Below are 22,875 nucleotides of genomic sequence, written 5' to 3'. Positions count from 1 at the left end.
GGAGAGCCAATAAACGGCACTTCCTCATTTACATGTGACCAGCTGTGATTGGACACAGCCGATCACATGGGTAAAGAGCCATGTCATAGAACGGGCGCGTGAGAGAGGCCATTCTGGTGCGCCGTCATATGACGGCATCCCAGAAAAATAGCTGCACCGCTCCGCCATCATTTGAAGGTGGGCGGGCAGTAAGTGGTTAAAGTCGTTGCGACTTGAAGTCCCACAGATATGAACGGTATTCATTGGAAACAATGGAGTATGACTTATGCGACTTTGCAGTCCCAAGTCACAGGACAAGTCGCACGAGTGTGAAAGGGGCCTAGGAGTTTCCTTGGCTTTGTGTTTGGATTCATTGTCTTGCTGAAATGTCCATCCATGTTGCATCTTCATCATCCTGGTAGATGGATTTTTATCAAGAATGTACATTTTTCTACTCATTCTTCCTTCAATGATATGAAGTTTGCCAGTACAGTATGCTGAAAAACAGCCCCACACCATGATGTTCCCACCTCCAAACTTTACTGTTGGTATGGTGTTTTTGTAGTGATGTGCAGTTCCACTTAACCTCCATACATGGTGTGGTTTATGGCATCTTAAGCCTTGTCCAGTGTTGTTGTGTTGGTTGAAATGTGCTCTAGACTGCACACAAATTTTTTCGGCCAACAACAACCAACTTCAGAAGTGATGTCATGTGTTGGTTGACTTTCCGTGTGTTTTTTCTTCTCTGAGCATGCCCAGTCTTGCTCATCTGATTTTTGTCGGCCGAAATCTGTACTGACTGAGGAACAATCAGTCGTTCTGTTGACGGCCAACAAAAATTTTATAGCATGCACACCAGATTTTGTTCGGCCGAAAAGTCGCAGTCGGTTTTCAGAAGCATCATACTAACAAGCCGACAATCGGCTGATCGGACGTTGGCCGAAAATTTACGGCCAACAATTGGTGCGTGTGTACGGGGCTTTAAGAGTTTAATTTTGGTCTCATCTGACCAGACTATTTTCTCCCAGTATTTCACAGGCTTGTCTAAATGTTGTGCAGCAAACTTTAAACGAGCTTCAACATGCTTTTTCTTCAGCAATGTAGTCTTGCGTGGTGAGCGTGCATACAGGCCCTGGCGTAGAGTGCATTATTTATTGTTTTCTTTGAAACAATTGTACCGGATAATTCCAGGTACAGTAAAACCTTGGTTTGAGAGTAACTTGGTTTAAGAGCGCTTTGCAAGACAAGCAAAATTTTCAAATAAATTTTGACTTGGTTTACAAGCGATGTCTTGATATACAAGTAGCCTCAAGTCACAGCTGAGTATAAAAGAGAAGAGAGGCGCCTCTAAGTGTAGCAATATGGTTAAGTTTAATGAAGGTACAACATTTAGCAACTCACATGGTTGATGATTGGAACAGGCACATCTAAGTATGCAGGCATCCAGGCTAAAGCTGTCCACATAGACCATCCTCCGCACCGCCATCTACGTCATCCCTTCCATGCTGCCCCTCGCTTTCATATCCCTTTACTGCAGGGTGGTCTTCCCGGTCAGGTTTATAGACTGGCAGCCGTGGGGTGCAGAAGATAGTCCATGTGGACAGCTTTACCCCGGATGCCTGCATACTTAGATGTGCCTGTTTTATTCATTAACCATGTGAGTTGCTAAATGTTGTACCTTCATTAAATGGAACCATATTGCTACACTTAGAGGCGCCTCTCTTCTCTTTGATACTCTGTAGCTCCTACTGGATTTTGCTTCTAATCCCCTTGTGGAAGGGGCTATTTGTGGATGGACATTTTATGGTTATATAACCTATCGCAATGCTATAATCTTTTTATATGGACTATAAACTGAAGGACTTATGAATAAATGGTTGTGGAACGAATCATCTGAGTTTCCATTATTTCTTATGGGGAAATTTGCTTTGATATAAGAGTGCTTTGGATTACAAGCATGCTTCCGGAACGAATTATGCTCGCAATCCAAGGTTTTACTGTATTTCTGAATCTCTCCACAAGTGCTCCTCGGCTCTTGGACAACTCTTCTGATAATTCTTTTCACTCCTCTGTCAGAAATCTCATGAGGAGCCTCTGGTCGTGCTCACTGGAACATTCCTAAGTTTAGAAATCCTTTTGTAACCAATGCCATCAGTATGGTTTGCAACAATAGGGTTGCAAAGGTCTTGAGAGAAGTCTTTGCTTTTACCCATCATGAGATGTTTCTTGTGTGACACCGTGGTAATGAGACACCATTTTATAGGCCAACTGTTGAGACCAGCTGATATTAATTTGCACTGTGACAAGGGGCAGAATTGCTTTCTAATTACTGATAGATTTCAGCTGGTGTCTTGGCTTTCCATGCCTTTTTGCACCTTCCTTTCTTCATGTGTTCAATACTTCTTCCCTGTGTCATTCCATTTTATTACACATAACTACATTTCTGAACTTTTTTTTTTTTTTCATGTATGGGTTGCATGGGTTGTTACCAGGGTGTGGTGAAAATTTAATGTCAATAACACCTTTAGAATTATATTTACCTAGAAAAATGGTGACGTGTCCAATACTTATTTTACCCAATGTATATATGTTTTTTCTTTCTTATTTTAAACACCTTGGGTTATTCTTTTTCTCATATTCACTTTCTTTTCCTCCAGTTGATGAACTTGTTATGGTGGCTTTGTCGGATTCATACAGAGTGTTAAAAAATTCGCAGGAAGTGTTTGCTAGTAAAGGAGACTGGAACCTTTTGAATATCACAGTACAGAATGACACCTATGGCTTCCTGAAAAACAAGTACACTGTAGTCATTTATAAGGTAAATAATAGAGCAAAAGTTGTACAGTATAAAATGATAAGCTCGTATTGTGTGTGCAAAGCGCAGACAGAGCATCTGAGACCTGACTGGTCTAGGCTCATTTCATGCAACTTGAGCTTTCCTATTCTTCATCTTTTTGCATCATGTGTTTCCATCATCCATATATCCAACTGGAATGCTGTATATACAGAGGGGTTTACAGATAGGATAGTCGCTGTCCCCTAAACTACTGTTGTCTATGTTTGATCCAAAAATATAGATTTGAAATGCACCTATTCCCAGGCTATGGACATTAAAGTACATTTCTTTATTGTTTATTAAGAGACACAGGACTATTAGTAAGTATTGGACCTGTTTTTATATTGCCGCCTTCAGGAGGTGTGGGCAAACCCCTGGCATGCCCTGGTCAATGACGTCACAAGGTGGTGGGGTCACGTGACATCATTGGGTGGCCCCGCCCCTTCATTTATTTAGCCGTAGGAGGCAGCAGAGCTCCCATTCGACGGTTACCAGTGTTGAGTGCAGACCTTTTTTTTTTCTTTTTTTCGGGGTGGTGGCTGGCGTTCATGGTGGGTGACGTTGGACTAAACTGCAAGACAACTTTTTTTTATTTTTTGTATAAAGGACTTGTTATAAACTGACTCCTGTATTTATTAACCCTACTCTTTCTTTTTTTTTTTTTTTTTGGAGAATGAGTAGGACTATTATGTACCCCATACTCATTCACATGAGGGAGGCCGGGAGTTGTGGGCGGGGCCACTCACCCTGCATGTGGGGGTACCTTTCACCACGAACACACTCATTGATGCCTGCTCCCAGTTGAGTATTCGACTCTCTTTCTCCTCGGCCTACCATTCGCAGTTCAATGATGCCGCTGAGTGTTGCAACCAAGCTCTGGAGCAATTTCTCCGCTGCTATATCTCTGACCATCAGGACAATTGGGTTGATCTGCTACCCTAGGCGGAGTTTGCCATAAACTCATCTTCCGGAATATCTCCATTCATGGCCAATTATTGGTTCCAACCTGGTGTGTTCCCTGAGTCTTTTTCGCCACAGGACATCCCAGCTGTGGATGATCATCTTCATGCCCTCCGTTCCTCTTGGGTGCAGATTCAAGAGTCTTTACGGGTCTCTGCACAGTGCCAGAAGCTCCAGGCAGACCGGAGACATTTATCTGCTCCTTCATACCAGGTCAGGGAGAGGGTGTGGTTGTCGACTTGTATTCTCAACCTCAGGGTGCCTACTCCAAAACTGGCACTCCATTTTGTTGGACCTTTTCGCATCCTCCATAAGGTGAACCCGTTGGCCTACGCCCTTGGTCTTCCTCCTGGCATGCGTATCTCCAATGTCTTTCACGTGTCACTTTTGAAACCACTGGTTTGCAATCGCTATACTTCTTCACTTCCTTGCCCTCATCCCATCCCTGTGGGAAATCATGATGAGTATGAGGTTAGCAGAATCTTGGATTCTCATCTGTTCTGAGGTCAGGTTCAATACCTGGTGCACTGGAAGGGTTATGGTCCTGAAGATCGCTCCTGGGTTCCCTCCGCTGATGTTTATGCTCCCGCCCTTGCTTGCTTTCTTCAGAAACCGGTTTTTGCTCGGTGGAGGAGGGGCCGTTGAGGGGACGGTACTGTCAAGGTCTTACCTTGCCCTCCTGTTGGCAGCCATCTTGGACATGTGCAGACTCCTGCCTCTTATAAACTCTGATTGCATCATCACTTGCCTTCTGCCTGGGCGTCGCACAATGATGATGCTGCACACCTGACTATATCTATCACCTAATGGGTTGCAGTCCTTGCCCTTGTGTTTGTGCTCCAAGGTGCATCTCTGCTAGCTGTCTTCTGTTCTCCGTGTTTATCCGTGTGACCTGGCTTGGGTGACAACTGTCCTGGCTCTCGACCCGGCATCGGCAGACAACCCGGCATCGGCAGACTAACTGCTTCTGGACTCAACCCCGGCTTGGGTGACTACCCGCTTCTGGACTTGACCCCGGCTTGTTTCTGCTCCCACTTCCTAACTCTTGCTGTCTGTTTATTGTTGTTTGCTCCAATAAACTGCTTTATTTTACCTGCATCCCCGTGTGGTCTGGTTTCCTGGCACCCTGACACTGTTGTATGTTGAATTTAGGATGGACACCGCTGAGCCTGTGCCCTCTCCACCAGTCCAGTGTACCTCTGTCACCTCACTCCCAGCAACAAAATGGATTCCCACTGAACACCTGATGCATGCTCCCACTTAACTCCTTTGCTCTCCCATACCTTGTGGCCAGGCACCGTTTTTACATAATGTGGGTTTGGCTCCTGTTGCTACGGGAGACTGCCCGCTGGGGAGGGAGCTGGATCACTGACCCCCTTGCTACCAGAGAACTCATCACCTCATTCAGGTACTACGCCTCACAACTGGCTGCACTGTAACTTGTTCTAACACTTGGTTACTCATAGCAACTTTATTGCTCCTCTTCCTTGATTTGCCAAGTAGACCTTTGGTAACAGTTGAACTTTATACCCCACATGTGCCTTACTGACCAGAATTCTTTTAATACGCCAGGACCAACATGCACCCCTTGAAAAACTTCAGACCTGGCTCTGGACAGTTGGCACTACTTTACTTAAAGCGGAGTTCCGGCCTTAAATCAACTTTTCACCATCCGCTTGCTTTAATGTACCTGAAAAAGAATTGGATAATTTATATTTTTTTGAATTTACTTACCTTGTTTTTAAAGAAAATATACTTACCTTCCTTCCTCTTCCTCCCTCTGCGGCCGCGGCCCGCGCCGTCACTTCCTGCTTGCATTAACTCCTGGGAGATGAGCGTCATTGCTCCCAGGAGTCAATGCGCCTGCACCGGCCCTGCTTGTCACTTCCGGGGCAGGCGTGTCATTCCCTGCTAAACAGCTTCTGGGCATGCCCAGAAGGTGTCCAGGGATGACGTACCTGCACCGGAAGTAACAAACAGTGCCGGTGCAGGGCATTCTGACGTCACCAAAGAGGACACCGAAGAGGATGCTCCAGCTTCAGCTGCCCACACCTGAGATGGCAGCGCTGGACAAGACATTTTCAAGGTAAATATTTCTTCTAAAAGGTAAGTGAAACAGGGGACAGTTCAGAGGCTATCGTTGCTTAAATGCACTAGCCCTGACTGTCCCAGGGGTATTTTTATCTAAAAATGTTTTTTTCAGGGTGGAACTCCGCTTTAAGAGTCTTTAATCAGTGCAGTCCATTATGAACATTGGATAAGAAGAACCCTATCTATTCCTAGCTGGCTGCCCAGGAATACCTCAGAAAGGTAATCGTCCATATCGTCGTTCTCCAGATGCTGGTTGATCTCCGGATCTCCGATGCATCCGACGGACTGCAAGGCACAGCATTCCTCCTCCACACAGATCACAGTATGTCCTGTCCCATAAGTTGACAGACCATGCCGAACCGAGCCCTCCCCTGTATTTATATCATCAGTAGGTAGGCTGGGAACAGCAGCACACACACATTAACTCTTTTCCACCAGCCAGGGCCAGATTCACTAACAAACTGAAGCCAAACTCCAGCTCACACTGAAGTTACACAAGCAGTTACAGCAACATTTTTTTTCTTTTGGGGTAAATAAAAGCTGATCATTGTAAGCACCCCTGTCAGTGGTAAATGGTTTGTCTCAACACTCTAACCGCTACATTTGCAGAAGAGCTCACTTGTTGAAAAACAACAGACTTACTGGTTGGATCATCAGATGAAAGTAAAGGAAAGTGAGCCCAAAAGGAAAACGAATGCAGCCATCACATCTTAGAATTGTGTTACTAAACCCAGGACCCTGCATTCCATATATCCAGTCTCCTACAGTACACAGAACATGGTAATGCAATCATTTTGGCAAATATAAATAGAGAATGTCCCGAACTTTTTTCTATATATTTATCAGGCATTTTTGGAGGCAGGCATGACTTTTTTTGGGATTAGTGTCGGGGGGGGGGGGGTCTAAAAAGTGTACCTGTGAAGTTTCAGCTCTGTAGCATGCCCAAAACCAGAAAAAAAAGATCATATAGGTGTAAAAGGGGTTCCCACCATCCCTGCTCTACTGAAAAATTATCTTTTTTTCTGGTTCTGGACATGCTACAGAGCTGAAACTTCACAGGTACACTTTTGTGTGATTTGGTGTCTGGGGGGTCTAAAAAGTGTACCTGTGAAGTTTAAGCTCTGTAGCATGTCCAGAACCAGAAAAAAAATAGAATTAGGGTTAGGGCTAGGGTTAGGGTTAGGGTCAGGGCTAAGGTTAGGGTAATTTTTAGTGCTTAGGGTTAGAGGGTTAGGGTTAGAGGGGTAGGGGTAGGGTTACTAACTCTAACCCCAAGTATCTCACCGTAACCCTAACCCTATCCCCTAACACTAAACCTAACCCTAACCCTCTAACCATAACCCTAACCCTCTAACCTTAACCCTAACCCTCTAAGCCTAGCCATAAAAATAGCCCTAACCCTAAACCTAACCCTAACCCTCTAACCTTAAACGTAACCCTAGCACTAACCCTAATTCATAATTTTTTTCTGGTTCTGGGCATGCTACAGAGCTGAAACTTCACAGGTACACTTTTTAGGCCCCCCAGACACTAAATCCAAAGATTTTTTTTATTTTTTTTTATTTTTATTTTTTTTTTCTAATTTTTCCAATAATTGGCTCTCTATCAAAAATGACAATTTTTAAGAACTTTTTTTTGTGTGATTTTGTGTCTGGTGGGTCTAAAAAGTGTACCTGTGAAGTTTCAGCTCTGTAGCATGTCCAGAACCAGAAAAAGAAAATAGAATTAGGGTTAGGGTTAGGGTTAGGGTTAGGGCTAGGGTTAGGGTCAGGGCTAAGGTTAGGGTTATTTTTAGTGCTTAGGGTTAGAGGGGTAGGGTTACTAACTCTAACCCCAAGTATCTCACCGTAACCCTAACCCTATCCCCTAACACTAAACCTAACCCTAACCCTCTAACCATAACCCTAACCCTCTAACCTTAACCCTAACCCTCTAAGCCTAGCCATAAAATAGCCCTAACCCTAAACCTAACCCTAACCCTAATCCTAACCCTCTAACCTTAAACTTAACCCTAGCCCTAACCCTAATTCGTACTTTTTTTCTGGTTCTGGACATGCTACAGAGCTGAAACTTCACAGGTACACTTTTTAGACCCCCCAGACACTAAATCCAATGATTTTTTTTATTTTTATTTTTTTTCTAATTTTTCCAATAATTGGCTCTCTATCAAAAATGACAATTTTTAAGAACTTTTTTTGTGTGATTCGGTGTCTGGAGGGGTCTAAAAAATGTACCTGTGAAGTTTCAGCTCTGTAGCATGTCCAGAACCAGAAAAAAAAATAGCATTAGGGTTAGGGCTAGGGTTAGGGTTAGGGCTAGGGTTAGGGTTATTTTTAGTGCTTAGGGTTAGAGGGTTAGAGGCATAGGGGTAGGGTTACTAACTCTAACCCTAAGTATCTCACCATAACCCTAACCCTATCCCCTAACACTAAACCTAACCCTAACCCTTAAAGCCCAGTTCATGTCCCATTTTGGTCGGTTGTGGTCTGTTTGCGGATGTTTGCGGTGCGTTAAACGGGGAGTTTGGTCTGTCACTGTGAAGAGGGCGTAACCCTTACACTACCTGATCGATACAACATCATACCTGATCGTATACACACACTGGATGTTTTAAAGCACGTTATTCCAAACAATTTAGGAATGTTAGGTGATTTATGCCCTTTATGGATTAAAACCCGACTCTGCGTCAACTACGTAATTTTCCATGGGAGTTTTGCCATGGATCCCCCTCCGGCATGCCACAGTCCAGGTGTTAGTCCCCTTGAAACAACTTTTCCATCACTATTGTGGCCAGAAAGAGTCCCTGTGGGTTTTAAAATTCGCCTGCCTATTGAAGTCTATGGCGGTTCGCAATGTTCGCCGGTTCGCAATGTTCGCCGGTTTAGGTGGATCAAACCTAAACAAAGGGATCACAGGCGTTGGGGGTCCTTGCGACCTACTTCAATCTGGTAAGAGGCAACGAGTGATACACCCCACCACCTGGAGCACCATAGATCCAAGCAATTAAATTTATGCAGCATCTTTTCTGCATGAATTGTCTTGGACTATTAAAATACTATAAGCACTTTAACCACTTTTTTGAGCACTGTAATAGTGGGCACAAATAATTTATTGTTGACATAATTTAATGATATACATTATATGGTATATAATTTATTATGTGGATGCACTAGCAAGCACTTTGATAATCTATTTTGCAATATATATATTTTTTTTGCACAAGTAAAGGATAGCACTTGCACTTTACCAATTATATACATTGGTTATATATGCACTATTGATGTTTTGTATTGGAATTTTATAAAAATAATTTTACACTTTAATTACTTATATTTAGCACTATAAAAGATCACCAGCGCCTTTTTACCAATTATATATACTTAAGTATTTGTATATTTTATTTGAATTAAAACAAGATATTAAAACTTAAATTACATTTACAAAATGGGAATAAATGGAACTACAAATGTTTGGAGAAAATACAGTAAGTGTTCAATATGATTTATCCCTTGATAAGACCTTTGTTATTTTACATTAGCCTTTAGATATACTGTACAATATAATGCTAGCTGGATATATAATTGTAAGGGTGTCTGCTTGAGACTCTCATATCTTTACTTTTTTTTCAAGGTTACAATAAAAAGAGCCCCTGTCATCTACATAATCAATCTCATCATCCCAGCCTGCTTCCTAGTTATCTTAGACATCTGCAGTATGTTCATTCAGGAGTATGAGGAAAGACTTGTGTTCAAAATCAATGTTGTTCTGGGGTTCTCCGTGCTCCTGCTGATCCTTAACAATATGTTACCCGCTTCTGGTAGCCAACCTATGTTAGGTATGTAGACATTTATCGATCTTCATATTACACCAAGGGGTCTTTTTCACTCATCAAACACTTAGGCTAAGTTCACACATGTCTGTCTGTGGTTTGCATTCAGTTGTTAACCCCTTTGCGCCGAGCACACGCAAACATGCGGCCTGTCGGTGGCTGAGCCTTGGCGCCTAGCTGGGACATATTTCCGTGCAATAGAGCTGATAGATCTGTGCCTAGAGCGCACTTCAGACACAGTTACCGGCAGCTAACTGAAAGCTCCTGTTCACTGCTTATGATCAGGAGCTTTCCGGTCATGTGACTGCTGTGATTGATGGTCACGTGCCCATAAACCCCGCCTCCTGGCATTCTAAAGCCTTAAAGGGCCAGCAGGCACCAGTTCTAAGGCTGGGTTCACACATATGCGAAATTGGATGTGGGTATCCCCGCATCCTAATTCGCTTTACATGCGAGTATGACTGTCTTACAATGGAGCCGGTTCACACGTGTTCAGGTCCTGTGTGTCTTCTGGTCCGATTCAGGTGCGATTTCAGGCAAAAATTCTGACCTGATTAGCACCTGAACCGGTGAACAGGGAAGCACCAGACCTCAGGCATGAACCCATGGGCGAATATGTGTGAACCCAGCCTAAGAGCTTAAAGTGATTGTAAAGTATTTTTTTTTTAAAATAACAAATGTAGCACCCTACAGGTAGGTGCTAGGTAAATGCATAGTGGGCCTTGTCTGCCTAACAGCAGGGCCATGATTTATTTTTGGTCAGGGTGTCATGGCTTCCAGGTGTGTCTGCTGAGAGGGGAGTCTCCCCACTGGCTCTGTGAGAGGCTTCTCATAGGGCAGTGAAGGAAACCCAATCAGGGACACATTCAGGCTTGTAACTACACCAGAAGACAGATTCTACCGCAGAGGATTCTGGGAGTGGGTATAAGTTTAAGGGGAGTGCATGACTCAGCGTCTTTGGCGGGAGCAGAGTCCCAGGAGGGAGAGAACGGCTGTCTCTCCTCCTGTTAGAGAAAGCGGATGTCTCTGGGTGCTGCCTGAGAATCCAGAGGGTGCTGAGTTGAGCTGAAGGGGATCCGGTGTGCTGAGAACCAGCAAAGAGAAAGAGGGGTCCAGTGCTAGGAAAGCCTACACAGGTCATGTGTACTGAGGATTGTCCCTGGGGGTCTGCCTAGTGTCAGTGGGAGACCACTCCGGAGAAGGTTCCAGGATCCAAGTGTCAGCTAGCTGTAAAGGGGGTACCTAGGTTGAGGACCCTGAAGTTAGAGGGGGTACCTAGTCAGAGGACCCTGAAGTGATAAAGGGGGCGCCTGCAGTTTGGGCCCTGAAGAGTCAGTGCATAGTGAGAGTGCATCAGTTGAGAGTTGCAGCAGCACAGTAATTTACGTGGAGCTACCTCAAGCTAGGGTAAGGCTGAGGGAGCTGTTTAGTGACTTTTAAGCAAAGCAGTGTCAGAAATCAAGTATTCTTCAGTCCTGGATCTTCTCGACTAAAGTTGAGGTTCCAGCACAGTTTTCAGCATTAAAGTCTATTCAAGCGCCAGGAAGCGTTGGCTAGCATCGGCTGGCGTTAAGACAGCGCTAACAAGCATTTTTGTTAGAAGAGTCCCAAATTTGTACCTAGTTGAGCCAAAGGAGTATCCCACTCATTCCCTTCTCCCATCCCTTAAATACAATAAAAACAACAAACCAAAGATGCCGGAATTGTCATTGACTCAGTTCTTACACCTGGGGCCACAGCTCACATGGGCTGGAGAGGTAACTGGTAACAATGGTAGACCCACCTCAGGCTCAATGCCTGGAAAACCTGCTACACAAACATGTTATATTTACCTGCTCTGTGCAGTTGGTTTTGCACAGAGCAGCCTGGATCCTCCTCTTCTCGGGTCCCTCTTCGGCTCTCCTGGCCCTTCCTTCCTGTTGAGTGCCCCCACATCAAGCAGCTTGCTATGGGGCACCCGATCCAAGCTGCAGCTCAGTGTGTCCATTTAGACACGGAGCTGCCATTCGGCCCTGCCCCTCCTGATTGGCTAACTAACTTTGATTGACACCTGCAGGAGCCAATGGAGCTGAGGCTGTGTCTCAGCCAATCAAGAAGGAAAGTCCCGGACAACCGAGGGACTCGTGGACATGGCTGGATAGAGATGGGGCCCAGGTAAGTATTAGGGGGTGCTGGGAAGACTGCTGCACACAGAAGGCTTTTTATCTAAATGCATATGCATTAAGATAAAAAAACATTTGACTTTGCAACTCCTTTAAAAGGAATCTGGTGCAGTTTTGTTCACCGGTTTAGGTGTGATTCAGGTGCGACATTTTACTTGAATTCCCACCTGAACCAGACCTAAAATCTCACAGGACTCTTTAAAAACATACTGTGGCTGCTGTGGACATATGTGAACCGGCCCCAATTGCAAGCCGGTCCGGTTCACATGTCATGTGAATCAGATGCGGTTCAAAACGCACCTGATTCACATATATGTGAGCTGAGCCTCAAGGCAAATCAATCATTGTAACCTAAAACACATGCACAAGGAGAATTCATCTGCATTGAATGTTTGGCGAATGTCACATTCAGTTCTTGATAAGTACACCACTAATGGTATGAAGCCTAATAAACTGATTATGAGCAGAAACATTTGCTAAACCTGCTAAATTGATATATATCACTTGTCTGTTGCATTTGTTGGAAGTAATTATTAATATACTGTATTCATTGTAGTCCATGCAGATTTTCCTATTAAAACATATAGCTTTAACCTAACAGTTTGCTCTTCTGTTTTGTATAGGTATTTTCTGCTGTGTATGTATGGCAATGATGGTTCTTAGTATTATTGGAACTATTTTTTCTTCGTATGTGTTGTACCATTCTGTCAGCCCCCAACATGTTTCTCCATGGCTGAAAACTCTTGTTCTTAAGTACATGGCACGAGCACTGTGCTTTAGGAAAGTACCCTCTCCAAAAAAGATGACCAAAAATGGAACTCTTACCAAAGGTTTGTGTACAATGTAATTATTTATAATTGATTGTGCTCTAATGTATTAATTAAAGTTACTTGATACCTACATCCCAAGTTATTTAGAAAAATAACAACTTCCAATTAGGATGTCGGAAACAGAGTTGGGCTAAAGGGGACTTTTACTGGTATTGTACTCAAAGATGTATGAACACATGTATATAAAAAATTAACAAATTTTATTAAATTCTAAAATTAGAACATGCATAGTTCTCAAAATTGACATTACATAACATATACATGTAAGATTCTGGTACCTCTGGTACCCTTATTTTCCATTTTCTTTTCAAATATGCGTCCCACCTTTCTAATTAGGTGGTACGCATACATCTTTAAGACGGATGACGTCATCGCCGAGCGCCGCAGAGCGGCTATTTCAACCGCCGGCGTTCTCTCTCACGTTGTTCGTTCAACCTGCCTGTGTGTCCACATGCTTACAAGCTTGTCTTGCTCCCGGAGCCTCCAGCTATTCTCTTTTACTTGGAAACAGACCGGAACCTCGCTACTGATCCCTGTATCTCGCTACTGGATCACTCCCTCACTACTGGACCCTTCTACTACTAACCTTACTAGTGATAAGTACCCCACAGGGGAATAGTCCATAACCTTACTTACACTATCTACCTCTGCACATTAAGGACTGTTACTATCTATGCATACTAATTCTATCATCTGCACTGTTACATAGATTGCTAGCTCTTGAGTCTACTACCATCTATCCTTGCACTGGGTTAGCCTATCCTGTATTTGTCATCTGCTGTCCTTACCACCTGTTACCATACTCGATTACTAACCTATGTGCATTCTACCTAATACCATCTAATACTCTCCTGAACATTTATATCAAGTGCTTACCATCTCTGTCACTGTTCACACCTGTCCCTTCAGCACATCATCTTCATACTATCATATACATCCTATCACTCCAAGAACATCTTATTGAGTGTGTATATCTGTATGCTGAAGCTGACAGGCCCACAGTGATGAGTCTGGAGAGTTGGATCTGGTTATTCAACACATCTCTACATGACTACTGAGTGGAGATTCTGCAGCTGCAAATCCAGCCTACTACAAAAACGCAGGAGCGTTACAGATTGAACGAACCTAAAAAATGGATTCAGCAGAATTACCCACTCAAGTGATACAATTAACACAACAAGTAAATGCATTAATGCTTGCTCTTACTGAAGTAAAAGAAGAAAATCAGACTCTGATACAGCAGGTAACCCGTCTTTCACGGCTCACTGCTGCTCAACCCCCTGAACCTAAAATAAACCCTCCTCTAGTGTTTACAGGTGATCGGAAAAAATTTCGTGAATTCAAAAACGCATGTCAATTGTTTTTTTTTGTTAAAACCTCGTACATACCCTACTGATCAAATTAAAGTCTGTACCGTTATTTCATACTTAACGGGTGATCCACGGGCCTGGGCAGACTCTCTCTTTGAGAAAAATGATCAGCTTCTCAACTCCTATTCTTTATTCCTAGCGGAACTCGCTAGTTTATATGATGACCCCAACAGGCAGAGTACTGCTGATATTCAATTGAGGGCTTTAAAACAAGGAAGGAGACCTGTAGAAGAGTTCAAAAGAATGACCCTTGATTCAGGGTGGAATGATACATCTCTGCGAACTCAATTCAGACTCGGGTTGTCAGAAGCTGTTAAAGACGAGCTCGCCCGAGCGGATTTACCTGGCACCTTGGATGCCTTAATACAACTCAGTATCAACATTGACAGGCGACTGCGTGAAAGAAAGGCTGTGAAAATGGGAATGCCATTGTCTAGTCCTTCTCGGATTTCGGCCGTTAACCCTACTCCCATGGAGGTAGGAACCATACGCCCACCTTTATCAACTACTGAACGAGCCAGAAGAAGATCCAGAAACCTCTGCATGTACTGCGCATCCCCGGATCATTTGATAAGCGTCTGTCCCCTTGTCCGCAAAAAAGAGGGTGAGTGTTCACATGTCTTGCTAGGAGGATTAACGACTTCCTTTTCTAACCCTTATCTCTTTGTTCATTTAACATTACAGTGGGACCAGACTAGGATTACTACCAAGGCTATGATCGACACAGGATCTTGTGGGAACTATATCGATACACGTTTTGTTACCTTAAATAAAATACCTATTATTTCAAAACCTAAACCTGTTTCTGTTAGTTTCATTAACGGTATTCCACTATCTTCTGGTCCAATCACCAACCAGACACAAGCACTCCTCGTCACTACTAACGAGTCTCATATGGAGACCACCACTTTTGATATACTATCTTCACCCTATTTTTCTATTATTTTGGGACTCCCCTGGTTACACACACATCAACCAATCATAGATTGGAAAAGACGGACCTTGTCTTTCCCTTCTCACTATTGTGAGATTACGTGTAACCTCCCATCTTATGGAAAGATCCTGTCTGTGGTGTCAGATGAGATTGCACCACTATGCTATCAGGATCTGTCCGAAGTATTCCTTGAAAAAAATGCTCAAATGTTGCCTCCCCATAGGGATTATGATTGCACTATCGATCTACTCCCTAACAGCAAATTGCATTTCGGTCATGTTTATCCTCTTTCACAGGATGAACTTTCTCATCTCAAGGAATACTTGGATGAGAATTTGACAAAGGGGTTCATCAGACCCTCTACTTCTTCCACAGCTGCAGGACTTTTCTTTGTCCGCAATAAGGATTCAAGTCTTAGGCCTATTATCGATTATAGGCAATTAAATACGATTACAATAAAGGATCGCTATCCTTTACCGCTCATCCCTGAACTCATTGAACAAGTGCGTGGGGCTACTTACTTCTCTAAATTAGACCTGAAAGGGGCATACAACTTAATCCGAATCCGTGACGGAGATGAGTGGAAAACAGCATTCAGAACCAGATACGGATTATTCGAATATCTTGTGATGCCATTCGGGTTGTGTAATGCTCCCGCAGCTTTCCAAAGGTTCATAAACGACATCTTTAGAGACTTACTTGTTGTCTGTGTTGTAGTATATCTGGACGATATACTTATCTATTCTCAATCTCTCTCTGAACATATAAAACATTTAAGACTTGTGTTATCCAGATTACTCGCACACAATCTATACGTGAAATTAAAAAAATGCCTATTTCATAAAGAAGAAATATTATTCCTAGGATACATCATATCCAAAACCGGAATTAAGATGGATATGAGCAAGATATCCTGTATTCTGGACTGGCCTATACCAACAACTCGTAAGGCATTACAGCGATTCCTTGGATTTTCAAACTTCTATAGGAAGTTCATCAAGAACTTTTCTGCCATTGTGAGACCTCTCACACAACTGACAAGTATAAAGAAGCCATTCAAATGGTCAGAAGAAGCAAATCGAGCTTTCTGCTTGTTAAAATCAAGCTTTACTTCTGCTCCCATACTACGCCATCCAGACCCATCCCTCCAATATATTCTGGAGGTAGATGCGTCAAATATGGCAGTAGGAGCAGTTCTCTCCCAACGACCAACAAATACTTCACCACTCCACCCAGTTGCTTTCTTTTCAAAATCATTAAGCAGCCCAGAGGTGAATTACCCAGTGGGTGAAAAGGAGTTGCTTGCCATAAAACTGGCACTGGAGAATTGGCGACATCTACTTGAGGGTACCCGGTTACCAATACTCATATATACAGACCATAAAAACCTTCAATACCTCCAGACTAACAAAACTCTCTCCCACCGGCAGGTACGATGGTCATTATTCTTCCTAAGATTCAACTTCTTAGTGACCTACACGCCTGCAGACAAAAATAAAAAAGCGGATGCGCTATCACGATTAACCGAAAATAACTGCGCTGAAATCCCTTCTATTCCTATAATACCCTATGAACGTATTATTGGGGTTGTTCGTTCCCTGAAGGAAGAGATTTTGCACAGTATAGGATTGGATTCACCTCCACCACAACTAAGTACTGATGCAGAAGGCTTCCTCTACTACAACGACAAACTCTACATACCCCCTACTATGCGCACCAAGATCTTGGAGTTATCACATGATGTGCCCATGGCAGGACATATGGGTATGACGAAAACCCTTAATTTGCTTACTAGGCAGTTTTGGTGGCCTGATATGAAGACGTCTGTACAAAAATTTGTATCTTCATGTGACATCTGTGCAAGGTCCAAAATTGACACTACAAAACCATCTGGTCTACTCTGCAGTCTACCAATACCCCAGGTTCCATGGGAAGTTGTGTCCTTAGACTTTATAGTAGAACTACCACCTTCTAAAGGATTTAATACCATTCTAGTGTCAGTGGACCACCTGACAAAGATGGCACATTTCATCGCTATCCGTAGACTACCTTAATCCAAACAAACAGCGGAACTACTGATGAAACATGTGTTCAAGTTACACGGAATTCCAAAGACTCTTTTATCCGACCGTGGTTCACAGTTCATCTCCAAATTTTGGCAAGCTCTTTGTCAAATATTACGGATTGAGCGAAAGCTCACTTCTCCCTACCACCCTCAGACCAACGGACAGACTGAAAGAGTCAACCAGTGTATAGAACAATATCTGCGTTGCTACACATCATACCTACAGGATGATTGGGTGGACCTTTTCCCTCTGGCGGAATTTGCTTATAACAATGCAACCCACAGTACTACTAAGCAAAGTCCGTTCTACTTGAACTATGGGTTTCATCCCACACTTCTTCCACCACGCATCCTACCATCAAGTAACCCAGTAGCCTCAGACTATCTTACCCAAATAAAGGACTCTCTGGGTTTACTTAACACCACTATCTCACACGCCCACAGCCAACAAAAAAGGTACTACGACCTACGTAGAAGACCTTCTCCTCAGTATGCTATTGGGGACCTCGTTTGGCTATCGACAAGAAATTTAAGATTAAAGATCCCTAGCAAAAAGCTTGGACCTTTATTTCTGGGACCCTTCCCAATTAAGAAACTTATTGGAAAAGCTGCAGTACAGCTCACCTTACCAGCAGATCTCAAGATCCATCCCATCTTCCATGTGTCGCTACTGAAACCCCATGTTCCTAATCAAGAAATAAGGCCTACCATCTTGCCTCCACCTCCAGTACAAGTTGAAGGCGGAGAAGAATATGAGATTAAGGAGATTTTGGATTCTCGTATCCACAGAGGAAGACTCCAGTATCTCATAAGATGGAAGAACTATGGACCCCAAGACGACACCTGGTTGGATACCACTGATGTTCACGCACCTAGGCTTATACGAAGGTTTCACTCAAAATACCCAGAGAAACCAGTGCTATAGGCCTTCCGGAGCCGGCCTTAAGGGGGGGGGTACTGAAAGATTCTGGTACCTCTGGTACCCTTATTTTCCATTTTCTTTTCAAATATGCGTCCCACCTTTCTAATTAGGTGGTACGCATACACCTTTAAGACGGATGACGTCATCGCCGAGCGCCGCAGAGCGGCTATTTCAACCGCCGGCGTTCTCTCTCACGTTGTTCGTTCAACCTGCCTGTGTGTCCACATGCTTACAAGCTTGTCTTGCTACCGGAACCTCCAGCTATTCTCTTTTACTTGGAAACAGACCAGAACCTCGCTACTGATCCCTGTATCTCGCTACTGGATCACTCCCTCACTACTGGACCCTTCTACTACTAACCTTACTAGTGATAAGTACCCCACAGGGCAATCCTCCATAACCTTACTTACACTATCTACCTCTGCACATTAAGGACTGTTACTATCTATGCATACTAATTCTATCATCTGCACTGTTACATAGATTGCTAGCTCTTGAGTCTACTACCATCTATCCTTGCACTGGGTTAGCCTATCCTGTATTTGTCATCTGCTGTCCTTACCACCTGTTACCATACTCGATTACTAACCTATCTGCATTCTACCTAATACCAACTAATACTCTCCTGAACATTTCTATCAAGTGCTTACCATCTCTGTCACTGTTCACACCTGTCCCTTCAGCACATCATCTTCATACTATCATATACATCCTATCACTCCAGGAACATCTTATTGAGTGTGTATATCTGTATGCTGAAGCTGACAGGCCCACAGTGATGAGTCTGGAGAGTTGGATCTGGTTATTCAACACATCTCTACATGACTACTGAGTGGAGATTCTGCAGCTGCAAATCCAGCCTACTACAAAAACGCAGGAGCGTTACAATACACAAAAAAAAAAAAAGACAACATATATATAACCAACATAGTATTGGTGACACTTCAAGGAATGGTTTGATAAATTCTATTACATAGTTCTGGGGCTATTGGTGCCTCCATTCTTAATCTTTGCCCGACATGTTTCGCTACATAGAGCTTCCTCAGGGGCGAAAGAATTCAATAGATGTATCGTTATTGTCTATAGAAAATATTAATACACATAGTTAGGATCAAAATACATGAACATTCCGAGAGTATAGACATAAGGCAACACACATGGCCCCAGCTATGCACCTACCACCCCGAGCGCATATACCCTATTGGCCAAAAGGTAGTTGGAACCAGGCATGTGGCGTATATAACGCCTGTGTACAATGTAAAGTATATAGTATATTTTTGTTACTAATATTCTGAGCAACTGTTTAATAATGTTCCATGTTCTTTGGTTCAGACCTAAAAACAAAGGCCATTGGTGAAGTACAAAGGATGAAGGATTTACAGGAAAAAGACAACCTAGAAGTAAAGCTGTTGAAGAAACTGCTGTTAGAAATCCTTAATATCCACAAGAGGTTAATCCTCTCTAAGACTGAAGAAGATGCCAAGTTAGAATGGTTCCAAGTTGCAAAAATCATCGATAGGCTGGTTCTCATTTTGTATCTCCTTACGGTGACTGCGGTATTTATCGTTCTCATCTATGCATGGGCACAGTGAATTACATGAATGCGTATCGAGGGGATCCAGTTTAAAAAAACATTGGAACCTTTTGGGTTACATAGTTCCCTATATAATACTGTATTTAAAGTATAACTAATCTTTGAGTGGAGAGGGATCAGAACCCCTGTCAGTTTTTGTTACTGTCAGTGCCCCCATTAGGGAAATTCACGCTCTTTATTTGTCCTGTTTACCATTAACATTGAAAGTGAAAGTAACAAAAACCCCCAAATTGTGGGTTGTCCCCAGAAAAGTAATAGAGGGGAAATCTTTCAATGAGTACACTAGTACCAGTGACCTGGGAGTCCTCAAGGGATTTCCTAAATTTGTAGGGATTTCCTCTTACTTCCTGTTTTGACTTTGGGACAGGAGGCAAAGGTAAATCTCCCCAAAGGGACACAGATTGCAAAAAAACAAATCAAACAGGGGTAATAGGCTCCCTTACTCTATGCAAAATAAAAAAAAAAAAGAGTTTTGCCTTTAGTTCATCTTTAAGCCCCAACGGTGAGATATGCAAATAAAGACCCTTTGTAACTACACTTCCTAGTTCTAAACATTAGATCTTCTACACACACCATAAAAAGTCTTCATCTTTGCCCCACTTCTTCACCTATCCCACAGTTGTTGAATGGAGAAAATCTTTCTTTGTAAATTGACACTGTAGAACAGTGTCTACTGTGTCAATGAAAGTTAGAGTGTAAAAATAAAAAAGTGAAGGTTGTTGGCTCACTTTACTGACCATATACCAGCCACATCCCTATAGACTAGAAAATTGGAGAGAATGGTTAGGGCCTCTGAATGTCACTTCCGGTGCCGGTGCCATCCAGTCAAAAGCCACCATGGGACAAAAACTCTCAGCACAATGTTTTACAAAGAGTTTCTAACCACATCAATATGACAAATCACAAAAAAACACAGAAGGCAAATTTTGTCCCATGGCGGCTTTTGACTGGATCCCCTGCTTTTCCCTTCCCTGGTGGACATTCGGGTGCCAAGCCAGGGCAGGGTGAGTTTTTTCCAACCTTTCTTTCCCCTTTGTTTTCCCAGTGTCCGCTATGCGGACTTACAAGCAGCCATCTTTTCAGCGCATGCCCGCTTTTTTTGCGGTCCGAGCTGGTTGTCGGCCGCAATATAGCCCCCCGCTGGCTTTTGGCTGTGTCACTTCTGGTGGGACTGGCCTACATATAGGTCCGCGGCAGGGCAGGAAGCCATACATGGCTTCCTCTGCAGGCCGGACCATGGACAGGGAAACTTCATCTATCTTGCGAGAAGTGTATTACATCAACAGGTGAGATTGCCTCATGTGCTGCACTCTGCACTTTAAATGTATATCTTTATGCACTTACCCTTGACTATCTGAGTTCTCTGGAGTTTGTGCACTGGATTACTATTTGGCTACTATTAACCCCTCTATGTGGTCACTCCTTGTCTGTTTGGTGATACCCTTCACGGTTTATCCATGCCACACCTGTGGGCTCCCCTTTCCCCTTCAGCTCTCAGTTTGAGGTTATGCGGGTGCATGATTTGGCTGTTGGTGGTGGCTTGCACTCTCTTTCTTGTTTCTTCCCAGATAGACTTTTTAATATGTGCAGTACAAGTTGGTGACCAGGGCACATATATATTTGTGCCCCCCTCCCCTTTCTCTTAATTTGTACCTAGACACTTCAGGCATTCTATACCCCTCCTGGGTTCAACCATTCTGGCTGCGGATCGTGGCCAGGTCCAGTCCTATTGGGTACCCTGGCTACGCTGAATCTCACCATCTGGTTAGCATCAGGATTGTGCCTGTTCGCCCTGGGACGCTATTTCTCTTTCTCAGCAGATGTTAAATTTTTTGACAAAATGGTAAGCTATGTTTATGTTTATGAATATAAACATGAGTATACATGGGGGAAATTGTATGTGCGGTGCCCAACAGTTGTGTATGTTTGTGCATATCACTTCCCATTTTCCCTATGTGTGTCTCTTTATCCTGTATCCCCATTCAGAATCAATGATGGATTACAAGGAATTGTCCCTGAAGAAGCTGCTACATGAGGAGTTATACCTTGGCGAAACATGTAGGACCTGTGATCCATATCACTGCTCTCTTTTTGTCCAATTTGTCCAATGTCCAATTTGTAATAATTTTTTGCTACCAATTTTAATGTATCTGTTGTTTGTATTTCAATAAACTTGTAATATTTTTATATCTGGAGTATTTCATGTGCTTGTATGTCTACAGAGCATATCACAGCCCTAGAAAATCCTAATTTTGGCAAGGTTGCAGTCCGATGTTCTTTCAGATTTTGGTCTGACTCGGACTGCCCCTAACCATTCTCACCAATTTTTTAGAGTGTAAAAATGTTTTTACTGCTTCATTGTAACTACCCTTGTTCATTCATAGATTAAGTCCCCATTCACACTAGCGCGACTTGTCAGGCGACTTGGTCGCCTGACAAGTCGCGGTGGGTCGCCTGCCATAGATTAGCACAGGACCCGTTCTAATTGGAGCGACACAAGTCGCTCCGACTTAGAAAAAGGGTCCTGTACTACTTTGGGGCGACCTGGAGGCGACCTGCATTGACTTCAATTATATGAAGTCCCTGCATGTCGCGCCGAGGTCACAGTGCACGCTGTGCACCACGACTTCACAGGTCGCCCCAGCAAGTCGGGTCGCCCCTGTGTGAATGGGGTCTAAAGGGACAACCTCTGATATTATATAAAGAAACCTTGCAAGTTCAATATAAACAAACAAAAAAAATGTTTGTTGACCCTAATTAACCCCAATTAACTCCTTCCTCCCCTTGTCCCCTTAGGTATTATTTTGCTGCTGACTTTTTTTTTTTTTTTTACCATTTATATTTAAACAACAATATCAGCCACGCTGGTTCAAGTGAGACAAGCTTAAGCTTACCTAGCAAACAAAAAATACAGCTCGACCGAACATAGTGAGCCAGCACTAAATCTAACTAATACTAGAACAAATCTAGGAGGGTGGTACATCTGTTTTTTTTTTTTATATATTATATATTATACTGGTATTAAAAAAGTATTTGATCCCCTGCTGATTTTGTACATTTGCTCACTGACAAAGAAATGATCATTCTATAATTGTAATGGTAGGTTTATTGAGGGTTTTTTCTGGTGCCTCAAACCAGGAAGAATGGGACTTTATGGGCAAGTGGATGATAGTGCAAGTAGGTAAATAAAGGTATAAGCAAAATATATGATAGTGAAAATAAAAGACAATAATTTATTAACTAAAATACCAATTCCATGTATTGTAAACAATTATTCGGTGAACAATGTGCTTGGGGGAAGAC

At 43.0% G+C, this 22,875-nt stretch overlaps 1 protein-coding gene across 1 annotated transcript in view; it reads left to right on the top strand.

Moving 5' to 3' along the window:
- LOC309565652 (5-hydroxytryptamine receptor 3A-like) overlaps positions 1-19,570 on the top strand; it is a gene marked incomplete at its 3' end in the record, with an annotated part of 83,701 nt that extends 64,131 nt beyond the window's left edge. The window contains exons 6-9 of the mRNA XM_082270605.1: positions 2,637-2,797; positions 9,497-9,701; positions 12,481-12,687; positions 19,311-19,570. Coding sequence (XP_082126731.1) covers positions 2,637-2,797; positions 9,497-9,701; positions 12,481-12,687; positions 19,311-19,570 — 833 coding nt within the window. The remainder of the gene's footprint in view (positions 1-2,636; positions 2,798-9,496; positions 9,702-12,480; positions 12,688-19,310) is intronic.
- Between the last annotated feature and the right edge of the window lie 3,305 nt (positions 19,571-22,875).

The sequence above is a fragment of the Pelophylax lessonae genome (genome assembly GCF_965119305.1).
Source record: "Pelophylax lessonae genome assembly, chromosome: 10".
NCBI lineage: Eukaryota > Metazoa > Chordata > Amphibia > Anura > Ranidae > Pelophylax > Pelophylax lessonae.
Note: the sequence above shows the minus strand (reverse complement) of the source record. Positions and strands in the feature narration are given on the sequence as shown.